The sequence below is a fragment of the Mercenaria mercenaria genome, chromosome 1, assembly GCF_021730395.1.
Source record: "Mercenaria mercenaria strain notata chromosome 1, MADL_Memer_1, whole genome shotgun sequence".
NCBI lineage: Eukaryota > Metazoa > Mollusca > Bivalvia > Venerida > Veneridae > Mercenaria > Mercenaria mercenaria.
Window position 1 is genome coordinate 32,127,137 of NC_069361.1, and position 18,203 is coordinate 32,145,339.

An 18,203-nucleotide genomic window follows, 5' to 3' on the forward strand; every position below is an offset into this window, starting at 1 on the left:
GCACATGTGTCTATTTAGCTGAGATTTGTGCCGTTTATTCAAACACTTCTGTACAGTCCGGCGGGGGAAGGAGATTTTTGACAGTTTTTGACAATATCGCCTCAAATATAGTGTTTATCGGGAGCAAGTAACTGTTAAAACACTTTTTATGTAAAGGGCTACCTCTTAAAACAAAGCGTGTGTATTTTCATAGAATTTTTCAGGGTTGTTTCTGAACAATTGGCCGAAAACCTAATGCAACGCCGTTTCGAGTGGGTCGCTATGCAACGCAATCAAGTGGATACTGTTCTGTGTCTTATTTGCAAAGTCTTATCCGTCTTAAAAACAGTCATTAAAGCCTAACAATGAATAAATTTAGTGAGTTTTATATCATTATAATGATCCCGCCATTTCTAATATCTTGTACTAAATATATATAATACATTTTTATGCTCGCTTAACATTTAACATATTTTTGCGGACATTGTCAAAAAAATCAACACAAAAACATAAAGCAAGGGTGAACATCGAACAATATCATTAAGTAAATGATAGTAATAGTTTGTAAAAACAAGAACCAGTTCGAGGACATTTATCTCCTCCACGAATGGTATACTGAACAGCATGCCAAAAGCGGGTTGACTCTTTATGAGGATTGTTCAAATATGAATGCATCTGAGCACATAAAAATGTATCCTTGATAGATTTCAATGACAATTTTATTTGGTCCCCTCAAAGTATTCACCTCCAACAGATTTGCAAAATTTCAGTCTTCTAATCCAATCCCTGAAGCCTTTCTCGTAGTATTTTCTAGGTATACTATGAAGACACTGGAATATTGCAGAACCGAGGTGTTTGCGCTGCACAAAGTTTCGACCAGAAAGGTATTCTTGTGCCTTAGGAACAAAAGAAGCCACACGGGGCAAGGTCAGGCGAATAAGGAGGGTGATGAAGGGAGAACAACAACCTTTTCCTGCTTCAGAAAGTCTTGTACAATAGACGCCTTGTGCGATGACGCATTTTCATGTAGCAATCTGACATTGGCCAAACCAGTTGCGGGTCTTCGAGTTTTGAAATATTTCTTCAGTTTTCGGAAAACTTTAGTCTTGTTAAACTTCGAATTTACGCATTTGCCTTAGGAACAGCAACCTGAATGGCAGGACCCAGAGTTGTGAAGTATATGGCATACATTACCTTCTTGACACTCATGGTCCGCTTTGCAATGCATGGTCTTTTGCCAGACTTTGTTGCCCATATTTTTTGTTCTGGATCTTTCGTTTGGGCTCGAAAAAGTAAATTCATGTCTCGTCACCAGTGACGACATTTGCGAAAGATCGTGCATTGTAATTTGGAAACTATTTAAGCAACAAGTTTGCGCATTGCACGCGTGCCTTTTTTCTGCTCATTTGTCAACAGAAGGGGAATCTTCCTCATTTTTAAATTACGTTTCAGAATTGTATGAGCTGCTCTTATGAGATGCCAATCATACTAGCTATTTGCCTAGCGGAGTATCTTGCATCAGTAGCAACTATTTCTTTCACTCTAGCAACCATCTTGGCAAACGTTGCTGTTTTCGGCCGACGGCCATGTGGTTCATCTTCTGTTGAAACCAACCCACATTTGAATTTCTTAAACCAACGAATAACTGTCGAAAAAGATATTTCATTATGCCCATAAACAGAACATATATCATCAAAAATGTCTTTACACACTATGCCAAGAGTACAACGATTCTTAATATAGGACCGTATTTCAACGGCGTACGCTGACCTCCTTCCAACCATTTTTGTATTAGTATATACGAGTAGGCAATGTTAGCGAGGGATAGACACAGCTAAAGTGAACGGAATTTAATGGGTGTGGTATCAATGTATAAATGTACAAATGAAATACAGACACCAATGAAAGAAAATAAACGGACTAGCAATACTAAGAGAGACGTGTTACAGTTGTACTATTTAACTGTCTCCAACAAAACTTTTTGTTTCATTGGTGTCTGAATTTCATTTGTATTTTCATTTTTAAACGGCGGCCATAGAGTTTTATTACATCGTTTCTGTTTTATGGAGGACAAATAAAATCTTGCCTTTTCCCTGGCCAATTTTAACGGTCTCTGTGATTTATCTCTCTGAAAATAAATGAACGTTTCACCAGGAATATGAATGAAAATATATACAAACAACTGATCAATACTTTTATCATGGACCAAACTTTATTTATTTTGTATGAACAGCTTAAATGCACAACAAATCAGTAATGAAATCACAATGTATTGGTTGTAAGGGATTAAAAGTAACCAACTGTAACTATACTGATTTAAAGAGTCAACCCGATTTCGGCATGCTGTTCAGTACCATTCGTGGAGGAGAAAAATATCCGTGAACTGGTTCTTGTTTTAACGAACTAATACTATTATTTACTTAATGATATTGTTCGATGTTCATCCTTGCTTTATGTTTATAAATGTGTTGATGTTTTTTTGACAATGTCCGCAAAAATATGTGAAATGTTAAGTGAGCATAAAAATGTAAAAGTACAATATATTAGAAATGGCGGGATCATTATGATGATATGAAACTCTCCAAATTAATTTATTCATTGTGAGGCTTTGAAAATAATGACTGTTTTTAAGACGAATAAGACTTCGCAAGTAAGACACAGAACAGTATCCACTTGACTGCGTTGCATAGCGACCCACTCGAAACGGCGTTGCATTAGGTTTTCGGCCAATTGTTCAGAAACAACCCTGAAAAATTCTATGAAAATACACACGCTTTGTTTTAAGAGGTAGCCCTTTACATAAAAAGTGTTTTAACAGTTACTTGCTCCCGAAAAACACTATATTTGAGGCGATATTGTCAAAAACTGTCAAAAATCTCCTTCCCCCGCCGGACTGTACAGAAGTGTTTGAATAAACGGCACAAATCTCAGCTAAATAGACACATGTGCTAAAATATAGACACATTTGCGCTCCAGGTGCACCCATCGGTTTCATTTGATTCGTTATCTAACGGGTAGAAATTCCTTTAACTCATACTTACAATTCCGGAAATTTGTAGTATCGGCCATATTTCTCCATCTGATCGGCGTAAAATTCACCGCTCAAACAACGTTGGAACCACTTGATCTGATAAAGCTATGGCCAGTGTGATGTTGCAACATTGTGCTAATTAAGATAATGTTGTTTTTTGTGTGTGTGTTTTTTTTTAAAATTGAAAATAAATAAATGTACTTCCATCCGTCAGTATAATACCTCAAACGTACAAAGTACATACATGATATTATTTTTTTTCATGGGATAGGGTTAACAGTGGGTGGAGGACCCTTATATACTCACCACTCGGTGTTTCACGGCTTGATGTGCATCCCCTCCTATTATGATAACCTGTCTGCGCCTATGATTAAGCGAAACTGTTATCCGCGCCTCATTGCGTACACTCTTGACCAGTCAGTCAGTTGTTTCAGGTAACGCTAAATTATGGAGAATGTTTCAATCATTTTAAAAAATGTATACGTATTTATAGAAGATCATAGTCTTGCAGTAGCATGTATTTGTACGTCAGGTAAGACATATATTTTTTTTATTTAACTGTATGCTGTCTGTTTTACTAATACACGGCTGCTTTGTGCCCACTGGTCGTCATGTATTATTTGTCAAATTTATTTGACCTGTCAAAAAATGGACCCGGCTTTCATTATATTCTGTTCGAGCCTATATAAGATTAAGGCATCGCCTACAGTGGCAGCCATTTGACTCAAAATTTTACATGCAAATTTTCATAAAAATAAAAGATGACTAAGTGGTAACTATAAAGTCAATAAATTTGTCATAATTATGTTTTAAATATCTATGTGAACATATGCAAGTAGAAGGATGTGCATTTCACTACCTGTATTATGCCTTTATTCGATATTTTTTATGACAAAATTTTGCAATTTTATCTGCAGTCAAACTCGATATATATTCAATACATTTCAAAGATAATTACAGCCAATTGTAAAGCAGACCGTGAAGAATAAAGTCTTCAGAAATTATTTTGAAATTTTACCTGATTACTGAATTATACACAAAAATCCCAACACAATCAATTTATCCAATTTGTGTTATCTGTTCACACATAATTTACATGTATATAAACAGGTGATATTATAGGATTATGGATAGGTTTACCTGGCTACCTGTGGTCAGTAATGCATGTACAAACAACATTTTAAATTAAATTAACATGGGGTTGTCTTTTTGTGTCTAATGCAATAACCAGGAACAATTTCGACAAAAATCCGTAGGAGTTTGCAGTATACATATTGTACTATGAAATTAACTAAATTTTGTCTTTGTAATATCTTTTATATTGGAGTTCTACTGCACATAAAATTTCAATATTTTGGGGTAAATTTTCTGTCTAAACGAGACTCAAATATTTTACAAGCGGCATATGTACTATAAATCATCATATGCTCCTTATGTTGATGATAATTTGACCAGCTGTTAAGGCTTTATTGCAATTTTCAAGAGAAAAATACTCGGCCTGAAAATATGAACTGATACTGAGTTGTGACTGTGGCGATGCCTTAACGTGAAAGCCGGGAACATATTTTGACAGGTCAATTAAATAGTACAATAGATTTAGTGCAATAATGGTCCGAGAGCCATTGTGAAACTAGTTGTACCACTGTGGCCATAAGGTACACCCCAATTTTATTATATACAATACTATAAGTTTTCGGCGTTAGAACGCGCAGATGTTCAGACAAGGACCGGAAGTATGTCAATAACATGCCGGGACTGGCATATGTGCCAGTGTTACTGGTATATGTATTCATTCATTAACGCAGGATGTCGTGTAGTGATGTTATTTACATGCATTATAATTAATTTTAATATTTTATTTTTAAATTTTAAAACTGATTACGATATTCACTATTTTATTACATTCACTATTTATCATGATCAATCTGGTATTTGGAATGTTTGTAGTAGATCGAGACATAGTTTCGTTACGGAGTTGTCCGGGTCACATACATGATAAAACAAATATCAACTAGGTAATAGGGTAAATTTATGCACTCACATTCTAACTTCCCTAGAGTTGGTTGTTAAATAGTTTTTTCAGACTGCATTTTCATTTATTTTTACATGAATATCACACAGAACAATTATAACAGCAACTAACACAATATGTATTTTAAAAGTCGTAAAGATGTGATTATATCTGCTATCCAAATATGAATTAACTATAACAGTCGTAATTTAACATTTGCAAAATTTTAAATAAAAATTGTTAACTTACTCCTGAACTTCTACATGTTTAAAACGAGTGGACTATAGAGTTAAATATTTTAAAACAAAAAGAAACATATTTATGCTGCAGAATCTTAATTAAAATTATTCATGATTTTCATTTGAATTTATCTCTACACTGTTTTATAGCCTAAAAACAGAATATCTAAAACAATTATATGTATTTCCTAATATCACCGTCCTTGTCCCCAGTCTGAATGTTCTGATTCTTTTTTCCCAATTTAAGATACTTTAAAACAACTCTTTAGAGCCAGTAGTCCTGATCATTGCGTTATGAATAAGTTAAATTCATCTCGTGTATATCTAGAGAGAGTCATTATTATTTTCCGAGATATGTTTGCCAATGCAAACATTGACAAAATCCACCCCCACAACAACCCCGCACGAAATCCTCCATAAGGGGGGAGAAAATCCGCCCCTTTGATTTTCTTCATTCAAAACTTGCGGTGGGGGTCCCTTGTCAATGTGATCCAGTTCAATAAACCTATCATTTTTAGTAATGGTGGCTGTGTTGTGCCATCTCTTTCCTTCTAAACGCGCCAACACACCAGGTAGGAAATATGAGATATTTGTCGCACTGGGCGGCCACCAACATACCAAGTCAGTAGCCTAACTTGTTTTTTTCCTGGCTTTTCGGGGTTGCAGGATGGGATGGGTTTGGGGCGCGAACAAAAACAAAATAGTTTTTTCGTTCTGATATGTTGGTGCATTTGAAGGGCACCGACACGCAAGAGCGGCAAACAAGAGCGCCAATACGACAAATAAGTTACTTAGGATTATAAGATTCTTTCACTGGTTGTAGGTGCAGATGGGAATTTCCGGCCTCGAGGGTAACTGTTTAGGCGGTAACGAGGTTCCTACCGAGTTACCGCCTAAACAGTTACCCGAGAGCCGGATATTCCCATCTGCACCTATAACCAGTGACAGAATCTTTTTCTTGCATACCGATATCAAGATATAATAATAAAAATAAAATCAGTCGAACAGCTTTCTTTTTAGAACTATTTCTTATAGCAGCGTATTTAAACAAAGCGCGGGAAAGCAACGTCCGTAAACAGGAAAGACGTCATGACGTTTCAAAGACAAATAACAATGTTTAGTTCTGGTTTTGTTTGATCAGTTGCAGAGTAATGTTTTGGATTTTTGATAAAATAACGTGTTTTGAATCGAGAAATATACTATCAGGAATAAAGAGGAACTGTCAAGGTACTGGATTTTTATTCCGTTTTTCGAAATAAAATATAAATAACTACATAAATCTTCTACATATATGTAGTTCGTAATACGTCATTTAAAGCACGAGAGTCATCTTACACCCCGGGGTGTAAGATGGATTTTTCCAGCACCGGTAAAAATACCGGAAATCCCCGTCTGGTATGCAAGAATTATCTAGCGACGTCGTGGATGGCAGCCTGATCCGCGAATATTAGCGAAAACAAAATCATCGCGATTATTATGCAATCTATAGGTTATGTTGCTCTAGCGGAACGCCAAAAACTGCGAATTTGACCTGTTTGCTACTCATCGGGATGACAAAGACAACACACCAGGACGATAAACTGTTGTCTTTGCCTGTTTTCGAGTTAACAAGATGGTAGAAATTAGCCGCTCTAATCAATATATTTGCGAGAAAAATGAAATTAAAACATGAGTAAATATGATTGTATTCTTGCATACCAGACGGGGATTTCCGGTATCTTTACCGGTGCTGGAAAAATCTATCTTACACCCCGGGGTGTAAGATGACTCTCGTGCTTTAAATGACGTATTACGAACTACATATATGTAGAAGATTTATGTAGTTATTTATATTTTATTTCGAAAAACGGAATAAAAATCCAGTACCTTGACAGTTCCTCTTTATTCCTGATAGTATATTTCTCGATTCAAAACACGTTATTTTATCAAAAATCCATAACGTCACTCTGCAATTGATCAAACAAAACCAGAACTAAACATTGTTATTTGTCTTTGAAACGTCATAACGTCTTTCCTGTTTACGGACGTTGCTTTCCCGCGCTTTGTTTAAATACGCTGCTATAGGTGCAGATGGGAATATCCGGCTCTCGTGTAACTGTTTAGGCGGTAACTCGGTAGGAACCTCGTTACCGCCTAAACAGTTACCATCGAGGCCGGAAATTCCCATCTGCACCTACAACCAGTGAAAGAATCTTATACGGTAACATATATTTTCCAGCATGCAGTATATATGCGTTAAAAAGGTATATGGCTGGCGGTGTATGCAGGAGCAAGGCTCGCATGAATGGCAAAACAGTGCTTATAACTGGAGCTAATGCAGGCATAGGCAAGGAGACAGCTAAAGATCTGGCACGCAGAGGTAAGGGATAATATACAACCAGACAATCTATGTAGGCTTATTGTACAACAGTTTTTTTTAAGACAACTGTAGTCACAATATCTTAGCATCTTCGACAACCCTCCTACCACCAGGAAGCCGCTGAATGTTCTTTCTTTTGCTGTTGCACATGTCCTACGTTTCTGTAGCTTAAGCATGTACATATCGTTTGTTTTCAACTGAATAGCCCGCCAAAACTTGGAAAATATCCAATCGAGTTTGACGACAAAAACAGAACTAATTAAGATAATAGAAAATTTTAAAAAATTCATATCACAATCCTCGGAGTTCTTTGGAATGATGCGAAATATTAATGATGTCTAATATTTAAAGAGAAATCGGGTAAAACTTTCTTACGGAAAAGTAGGATCAAAAAGTAAATAGAATGTTTCACGAAGTTGACATTCTTTTACGATGTATCGGTCGCACAAAAAAGCATTTCAACACAGATATTCCATTAATCGTTGTTTTTATGGCGAAATACTGCATTTTCAGGTGCACGAGTTTTACTAGCATGTCGTGATAAGTCAAAAGCAGACAGAGCAGCTGAAGATATTCGGAAGTCGACCGGCAATAAAAATGTAGTTGTGTACATCCTTGACCTTGCTTCTTTGAAGTCCATCCGTCAGTGTGCAAATGAAGTTCTGTCAAAGGAGCCCAAGCTTGATGTTCTTATCAATAATGCGGGTAAAGTGGTTCATCTTATATTTTATATTCTCTTCGTTGATAGAAATACACTTATTGCATAATATTTACATTCATTATATATGAGCCGCACCATAAAAAACCAACATAATGCATTTGCGACCAGCATGGATCCAGACCAGCCTGCGCAGTCTGGTCATGATCCATGCTGTTCGCTTTCAAAGCCTACTGCAATTAGAGAATCCGTTATTATATTTATATTATATTTTTTTGGAAAGAACAAGCGTTTATCATTAACTTCCACGAAACTTTTTGAGAATATATTAAGTATCCAGTCGTACGGGATAGTATGGTAGAACAACGTAATGGACAGGCTGACTGTTGGTAAAGATGTTGTTTGTTTACCAAATATTTCTGGGGTTTGATGATATGCTCCTAAACCTGGACATTTTTCCCTGAGAATTATCCCGAAATGAATTCTCCAACTAATGCTAATTTGAAGGTAATCAAAACATAGGCATTCCTTCTTTCCTTTTTTGTAGCTATTATTTTTTACCACACATGTACCTGATTAGTTGTCATTGTTGTAAATTAAATATGTAAATATTTGCATTAGGGAAGACCCGTTACTAATGTTGCGAGAACTTGTGGGTCGACCCTTTTGCCTATTATATGTACAATTGACGTAGTTATCTGTTTATATATGTATATATTGGCAATAAAATATGTTTAAACTAAACATAGGCAAATGCACTTATCTTGATTGCCAGGTATACATCATATGAATAAAAGGAGCACTAAGTTTGATTTCTCTCACTGTTGAATCGGGAATTTCGCAGTCGCGCCAAATTAAAACATATAAGAAAATATTTTTTCTTAAACTTCATAATTTTAAATTCGAATATAGGTCCTGGCAATGTTTTGCCAAAAATATTTCCATAGTACTTATTCTGATAGCCAATATAAATGTAGATATTTCGTAATGCCAACCGCAATGTTTATAGCGTCATTATCTTGACAAGTTTACAAAAGTTATGAAACATTACCTGGTTTCTTTCAAGCAAATTAAGTTATTTATAACAAAAAACAACAACAAAAACAAACTTTCTGCTAGAATGACAGATAACATGGGTCTGTCACATTGATTTCTTCTTGTATTATTTTTAGTTTGTATCATAGACATTGTTACCGCCTATTTCTCTTGCTTTTTAACACTTCTTTTGTGAGAACTTTTGTATCAATTTGATACTGATGTTTTTGTCTCATATGTGTGGAATATACATTATAAATAAAAACAACTTTCATATCTCTAGTAGAAAGGCAATGTGACTCTAGTCCTTGTTAGTATCTCCATACCTGAACTGCTGTCCCCCGAAATTTGTGTTCACGAAGTTATATTATTATAGGTGTATTTGGGGCACCGCGCAGAAAGACTGAGGACGGTTTTGAAATGCACTTTGGAACAAATCATCTTGGAACTTTCTTATTTACAAATCTCTTACTGGATCTTCTGAAGAAATCGGCACCAAGCAAAATCGTCAATGTGTCTTCACGTGGACATGAAAGTAAAGTTGCCGATTTAGCTTGTATTCCATACTTTCCTTTTCAAACCATCCTAATTACTGAAATGCATGTCTTTATTATTTTTTATAAATATCACGAAGGCTTACAAATTATTTTCCATAAATATTTAATTCGATAAACAGAATCAACATGCTTTAAAACTATTGTGAACTTTTTTTCAATATCTGTTCCATCGAAATGGTATATTGGTAAAGTGCGTGTCGTTTAGAGAAATTGGATACTGTGTTTGGATATGCATTTCTTTGGCCAAGAATCATTTACGAAAATAGTGCAAGAGCAACACATTTTTAACTTATATAAACGAAGGTGTGAGCACAGTGCTCAACTTTATAGTGCTGCCTAACTGGAATAGCACGACATGATATAGTATACTGACACCAGGCTGACCAGTCTTACATTCTATTAGCATACGATATTACACTTAAATTATGATAAATCACATAAAACTATTTTTCCCCACATTTCAGGAGCGCAGATAGATTTTGAAAATTTAAATGGTGAGAAGAATTATTCCTTTAACGGAGCATATGAGCAGAGTAAACTTGCCAATGTCCTCTTCACACGTGAACTGAACAAACGCTTACAAGGTTAGTATCCTGCCCAACAGAGTAGAAGAGGCCAAATTTTAACACTTATCCTGCTAAATTTCTATTATGAACTTGTCCATCTTCCCATTTGGACAGTACCATTGACTGTTAAAAAGGGTGCTTACCAAAAACGATACTGGCTGAATAGTGAACAGTGTAAATCATGACCCACGCTGGTCACAAAGGCAGAACCAATCTTGTTCAGCATGGTAAGGATTAATTCAGAATGTAACATCATATGTGATCAAATATCAGATGCTGGTTTTAACTTATTTTATATATTATATTTTTCATTTAGAATACTCTGATGCTAGAGACCAATCGTACGAAATGCTGAATATTTTACAGGAACGAACGTGACAGCAAATTATTTACATCCCGGAGTTGTAGATACAGGGATGATTGGATTCAAAGATAATTGCGGTTTTGCGATGAGAATCTTCCTGAACGTGGTTTATTACGGCTTCTTCAAGTATATTATGAAAAGTGCAGTCCAGGGAGCTCAGACCACTATATATTGTGCTGTGGACCCTGACCTAGATAATGTTTCTGGAAAATATTTCAGGTATAGTTTATGAAATATTGAAGAAAGCATTATACTAAACCAAAAGCTTTGGCAGATTTTCTTTACATAGGTGAATATACACATATGGTCAGTGAATGTGCAGAAAAACTGAAGGCTTTTATTTGATCCCTCTTACATAACCCTTACGAAATGGTCAAAAAGCTGCGAACATGCCGCGAACATGCCGCGAACATACCTATTCGCAGGAAGTATTCACGGGATATTCGCTGCTACCCGCGATCATGCCGCGATTGATTTGATACTAGTTCGCGGGATATTCACAGGAAGACCAATGATCGCGGTATGTTAGCGAGAAGAACTTGGAAGAGTATAACCTTTTGGTAAACTGTTAATGAAGGGATTTGATAAGAGCAGGTAACTGTAGATCTTTGTAACATTATCTGTAAGGTCACAGTATGAGTCTGAAAAGGTAATTACGACCAGATATTTTGGATATATGTTTAGAGGGAAATCTTAATGAATTACAGACGTTATTCATTTATAAGTGAATGATCATTCTTAAAGGATTATAGGATAACAGGAATATATTCGTATTTGTGGTAAATATGAAAATTTACGTTTAATATCTATACTCATATATCTAAATAAACATGAGGAATTTTGAAAATAAAATAAATGCTTAAAAACTTTTGCTGAGCTGTAACAGATTATCTAAAAATAATATAGAACTAATTATGAGCTTCATAAGTTTGATAATTAACATGTAAAACTATGACAGATTTGTAGTCATACATATAACTTATAAGCAGTGTGAAGAAAAAACAATTGAATGAAATGAATACATGCACTGAGACACTAGTTGTTATTGAATAAATACAATTAACAGTGTTCAGAATGCACCAAAAAGGATATGAAAAAGCTCAGACACTGACAATTTGAATTTGTTACAGCCTCAGTGCTCAAGTTTATTCAATAAATTTATATCCAAGATTCCTATTAATTTATTTGTTTTTGCACTTTTTCTGCACAATTTCTGGCCAGGTTTTGCTTAGTATATATAGTCATGGTTTTCAGCTAGTTCGCGGGATGTTCGCAGCAACTTGTTCGCGGGAAGCTCGCGGCAACTTGTTTGCGGCAAAACTAATTTGCATGTGAAAATCGAACACCAAACGAACATCCCACGAACATTATATCAATTGTATCAAGTGTTCGCGGCATGATCGCAACAAGTGTTCGCGGTAAACTATAATATTTCCGTAAGGGAAATATACTCAAATATTTCTGTATTATGCGAAATAAATCATTTTAATTAATTTAAACAAATATTAATTTTTGTGTCTGTGATATCAGAAAGAAAAGATCGAAGCTCTATCAATATGCACAAATATCTGTGTGTGTGCTACCAGGAAGAAAAAAACCCAACTTTTTATTGGATTTGTTTATGGCAGTCTATATATATATATCTGTTTCAACAATTATATCCTTTTACCTAACTTATTTAATATTTATAAATACCAACATGCACATACATTTCACCGATTGTTATCAGAAAGGAACCATACCCTTTTACCAGAATTGTTTTTATCATTTTTGGTGGCGGGTTAACCCCACTACCAAAGTACTATCTTTATTTTATTCCTAATCACACCAAAAGCATGTTCATGTGCAACACAAAATAGTCCTATTCATGAACATTGCGGATGAATTTTCAATGATCAAGCAGTTCAAATTTAACCTGTATTCATTCGCACTGACCATCAGTTTAGATTATATAAGATCTATCAATGATAAGGTATTCCCGCCCATGCTTACATCACTGATTTACAGCTGGCAATTTATATATAACATACTATAGTACAATTCTTGTCCGGAGTATTTCTCAGCAACCACTGCATTGAGTTTAGCCGTACTTCATAGAATGGTTCATCATCAAGCGGAGGTATGCATATCATCTTCATGTTCCGGTCGGATTATTAATTTTTTCACAGACTTATTGCCCTTTGATTTTTCCAACAATACTTTACAATAGTACAGTTTTTGCACATAGTATTTCTCAGCAACCACTGGTTGGATTTCAGTTAAATTTCATTGGAAGCTTCACTATTCAGAAGAAATGAGTACAATATATTGTCTTCTTGTCCTGGTCGGATGATTTTTAACCTAGTTGTTGTCCTTTGATTATTCAACATTAGTGTACTATGGAACAGTTCTTGCAGCAACCACTGGTTGGAATTTAGCCGAACTTCATAAATGGCTTCACTATCAAGAGGAGATGCGCATATTACCTTTGTGTTTCGGTTGAATGATTTTTCACTCTTGCCCCTTGAACACCAACCATTTAGTATACTGTAGTACAATTTATTGTGCGGAGTATTCCTCAGCAACCACTTTCTGGAATTCATCAAAACTTCATGGGAAGCCTAAATCATAAAAGGAGCTGCGCACATTGTCTTTTTGTTCTGGTTGGAAGAGTGGCTGTCCTTTTAATATTGAGCACATGTATACTATATTACTATTTCTTGTCCGGAGTATTCCCCAGCAACCACTGGTTGAAATTCACTGAAACTTTATAGGAAACTTCATTTCTAATAGGAGAAGCGCATATCATCTTCGTTTCGTTCAGATGATTTACACTGAGTTACTGCCCTTTGATTAGTCATCATTAGTAAACTATAGCGCCATCATCGTCAGTGAATTCCATCTTTGTTCTTTTTATATGTAATAATATATTTCGGGGAGCACTGGTTTTACCGATATTTTCTTGCTTCATAAAGTTACATTTTGTACAAGTGACATGACAAATTTAATAGTAACAAGAGGACCATGATGGTCCTGAATCGCTCACCTGTCTCCACATGACCCGATTTTCACTAAGATCCATTGAAAAAATATGGCTTCTAGAGAGGTAACAAGGTTTTTCTATTATTTGACCTACTGACCTACTTTTTGAAGGCACATGACCCAGTTTTGAACTTGACCTAGATATTATCAAGGTGAACATTCTCACCAATTTTCATGAAGATCTCATGAAGAGTATGGCCTCTAGAGAGGTCACAAGGTTTTTCTATTTTTATACCTACTGACCTAGTTTTGACCACATGTGACCCAGTTTCAAACTTATCTAGATATCATCAAGGTGTACATTCAGACAAATTTTCATGAAGATCCATTTTAAAGTATGGCCTCTAGAGAGGTCACAAGGTTTTTCTATTTTTAGACCTACTGACCTAGTTTTCGACCGCACGTGACCCAGTTTCGAACTTGACCTAGATATCACCAAGCTGAACATTCTGACCAACTTTCATAAAGATCCCATGAAAAATGTGACCTCTAGAGTGGTCATAAGCAAAAGTTTACGGACGGACGGACGGACGCCACACGATCACAAAAGCTCACCTTGTCACTTTGTGACAGGTGAGCTAAAAATGTAAATTCAGAAGGTCTGTGCTTGTTAATGAAAGGCATTGGGGTACACAAAATATGCCATCAAACAGAAAGTAAATCTACCAAAACTCGCCAGTACCAGACGTCTCAAGGCTTTGATTTTTTCTTATCTAACTAGTCTATTCATAGCGACCACGTGCTATCTGAAAAGAATTTGTCCATTATATATTTGTCAACAACACCCATGTATCCTATTCAATATAACAGGGTTATTATAACAGTAGCTCGATCTGGGATGTATTCGGCAACTGGATTTTTGCCAGATCGGATCTCACGAGGCGCGCAATCCAGATCTAGCCACTGTTATAATGACTCTTTTATTATACCTCTACCTTTTTGTTTGTTGTTTTGTTTCAATGTTGATCGATATTAAAATGGAACTAAGTGAGCTTTTTGTGCGCTATTTTTAGAACCGTGTCAGGTAATTCATATTAATCGAAGTAGTACGGCAGCATACAATACGGTAAGGTACAATATGGAATTTAAAAGGTACAATACGGAATTTTTATCTGCCTGTTCATATTTAATTGTGAACTACAAGACGATTTTTACAAAATTTATTTCGGTATATAATAAACATACATTTCAGCGACTGCGCTATGAAGAAGGAAGTGCCACAAGCCCTGGACAATGAAGTTTCAGCAAAATTATGGAAAGTGTCAGAAGAAATGGTTAGGCTATGACTGAAACCATAGTAATTTAAAAGGAGGTGTGTGTGTGTGTTTTTTTTGGGGGGCAGGGGGGGGGGGAGGGATGGGAATTCCCGAAAGCATACAGAAGTCAAAGAATTACAATTGAAGTTGATAAATTTTGTTTTTATAAATTAAAAAAACATTCCGTGTCAACTAAATAATAAAGAAAAATATCATGATTAGTTGTTATCAGTTATTCCAATTGATTTATAGAATGCAAGCTTGGAGATCAACACTTTTGCTCGCAAAATCCGTATAGTGTTCTCGCCATGAAAGAATATGCTTATTACGGGGTCTAGCAGGTAAAGTTTGATTATTTTTCTGTAAATTAGAACATTGTTAAATAGGTTCTGTTTTCGTGAGAAAACTTCGGAAAGTGCATATTTTTACGAGTTTTATTGATTAAAAAGTTACGGCGAAGTGATTTAGTGAAATAAGCATCACGGTTTACAAAGCGAAAACAGATGGAATTTAACAGTATTTTATCTCATACTTTTAACAAAAATAATATAAAAATCAGTGTGCAGTAGGGATGAGTACAAGCGTGCACTTCTGCTTCCTTGTGTTAGCTTTTATAGCGACATGGTAGAATGTCAGCCTTAAGTGTTAGAGGTCTCGGGTTATTTATTCCCGGTTTTCAGTCTGTTACAAATGTATGTCCAAAAGAATGCTCCTTACTCGGATGAAATAGAATTTTACCCAGGAGATTAAACATAAGTGATACAAATGATCCTCCTACAGCAGTGGTCAAATTATTTATTTATTTATTTTGTTGGGTTTAACGTTGTACCGACTGGTCAAATTATAAAATAAAGTCACAGAAATGTTCCTTACAAAACTTTTTATGCCCCCAAACATTTATAAGGGGGCATTTAACAACCTTGATGTGCAGATGACCATACTGGAAGGAATTTTTTCTGTGACTATTTTTACCACAATTATGGCCCTTTGTTAGTTTTGCTATATGAATATAGAGAAAAATCTTGTGTGGCAAACTCCTCCCACACTATTAGCCCGATTTGCTTCAAACTTTCACAGGTGAACAACCTTGATATGCAGACGACCGTAAAGAAAGGCATTTTTTTCTGTAATTATTTTACTGCAGTTATGACCCTTTGATAGTTTTGCTATATAATAAACATGTAGAGAAAAATCTTGTGTCCAACTCTGAAAACACTATGGAAAGGATATGCTTGAAAGTTTCACAGCTGAAGGACCTTCATGTGAAGATGACCATAAATAATACTTCTTTCTGTGGGTATATTTTCTAGAATTATGGCCCTTTCTTGATAAAAACTGCTAGAGAATGGCGCAGTATGTGGGGACATCTGTGTCCTATGGACACAATTCTAGCTCAATTTATAAAATATCATGGCAGCCAGATGGCATTATTCATTATGCTTATATATATAGTGGGCAATAAAAGTATGTTCTTGTTAAAAACAGTTTATGCTGGGTTAATTTTGAAATAATTTCATAAGAATGTTTTTTGGTGACCATTGTTAAGATTATTCTGATTTGTCAAAAATATGACAACCATGTTGGAAGTTTTCTTGTCAAATTCTGTTTGTGCTATTCTGAAATAGCTAGACATAAATGTTCTTTTGGTGAACGTCTACCAAGATTGTAATAATTTGTCAAAAAAACTTTGCTTCTGGAGCTAAAAGTTCAAATGTCATCTTCTCCTAAACCACTGGTCAGATTATGAAATAATTCCACAGAAATGTTCCTTTGGTAAATCACTAATAAAATTTTTAAAACCCATTTTGGTTTGAAAATGCTGCTGAAAGAATCAGGTTAAAAGTTTGAAAATAATCAAGACAATCAGAAGTTAAACATCATTTCAACTCAATACAATTCCTTCTCCAGTTCATACTTGTGGGGATGTTTTATCATGTGCATGTATCTGCACAATTACTGTGTACTGGAGTCGCAATGTTGGCGAGTGTGTGTGTGTGTCCATCCATCCATTCAACTTGAATTTCAGCAAAATCTCAATATCCATAAATTTAAATAACTCTTGAAAGGATGAATAGATTGCATTAATTTTTATAGACAGGTTCATGATTATAAAATGCAGGCTAAGAAGATTTTTATCACAATCCACTAATATTAGCAGAGTTGAGGGTCCTTTAAAACTAAAATTCTGCAAAATGTTATGTCCAGTCGATAACCTCATGAAAAAGTGAATTGACTGAATTCATTTTTTGGTACACAGATTTATAATTATAAAATGCAGGATATTTTAGTTTGACTTCTGTAACAAATCTTCAATTTTTGGCAGAGTAATGGCACCTTTTACCTAGAATTTGCTTGTTAGTTCAATTACAAATGACAGAGGAGTGGTTGAATTTATATATTATTATTCTTCTACGATATAAACACATCATCTTAATGGATTTGTCTAGTGCTCCTTCAGAAATTTTCTACAGATTACGAGAGACCATAGAGCACATGAATTAGCCTGTAATTGTTATATGTAGGTTTGTTTTTCCAGGTATATCAGTACGCAGAGCTAAAGGCTACCAATCTAGATAGCGGTCATCAGTTTGATCTTAGGTTGATGCTGACAGATTACACAACAGATTGATATAAATAACTCATTCTCTTGTTTCTGAACCCTTTAGTCAACAGAAAAATTCGTTTTCGACCCTAAACTTGCAGGCCAGGTGTAAATTCCTCCTGAAAAATTTTAACTGTAAAACTTTTCTGGTATGTAATTTGGAGATAAAACATCTACCTCATCTTTTTAGATTATTTATATGATTAACCATGTTTGTTAAAGCCCTACTCCATGGCTATTCAAATTCTATTGTGTGTACGCAACCCATGATTACAATTGGTAACAGTTAACGACCACAAGCCACACTTTAGCATGCAAAACAAGAGGTATTTTATATAGAATTTCATATAAAACGGACTCTTATTTTGACAGGCGTCACTGTTCATAGTCAGGATTTTCATGCTTTTTCAGTGACAATTTAAGGTTAAAAGGTAGGACTGGAGCAGGTCTTTAAGTCATGAAGAGACACTGCCTTTTGGTCTAATAGATAACGATGCTATGCAAATTAATTCCATACAATAAAAG

General features: G+C 35.2%; 1 protein-coding gene across 2 annotated transcripts; it reads left to right on the forward strand.

Moving 5' to 3' along the window:
• Positions 1-3,386: 3,386 nt before the first annotated feature.
• Positions 3,387-15,140, forward strand: LOC123541899 (retinol dehydrogenase 14-like). Of its 2 annotated transcripts, none has more exons than XM_045327523.2 (7): positions 3,387-3,542; positions 7,479-7,619; positions 8,133-8,324; positions 9,689-9,847; positions 10,334-10,453; positions 10,802-11,018; positions 15,013-15,140. In XM_045327523.2, exons 1-7 carry the CDS (start codon positions 3,458-3,460, stop codon positions 15,104-15,106), a joined length of 1,008 nt encoding a protein of 335 aa, XP_045183458.2. In that variant the 5' UTR covers positions 3,387-3,457; the 3' UTR covers positions 15,107-15,140. The 2 variants fall into 2 exon arrangements, with proteins under 2 accessions (XP_045183458.2, XP_053399669.1); XM_053543694.1 differs by lacking the exon at positions 3,387-3,542 and adding an exon at positions 6,995-7,324.
• Positions 15,141-18,203: the final 3,063 nt, after the last annotated feature.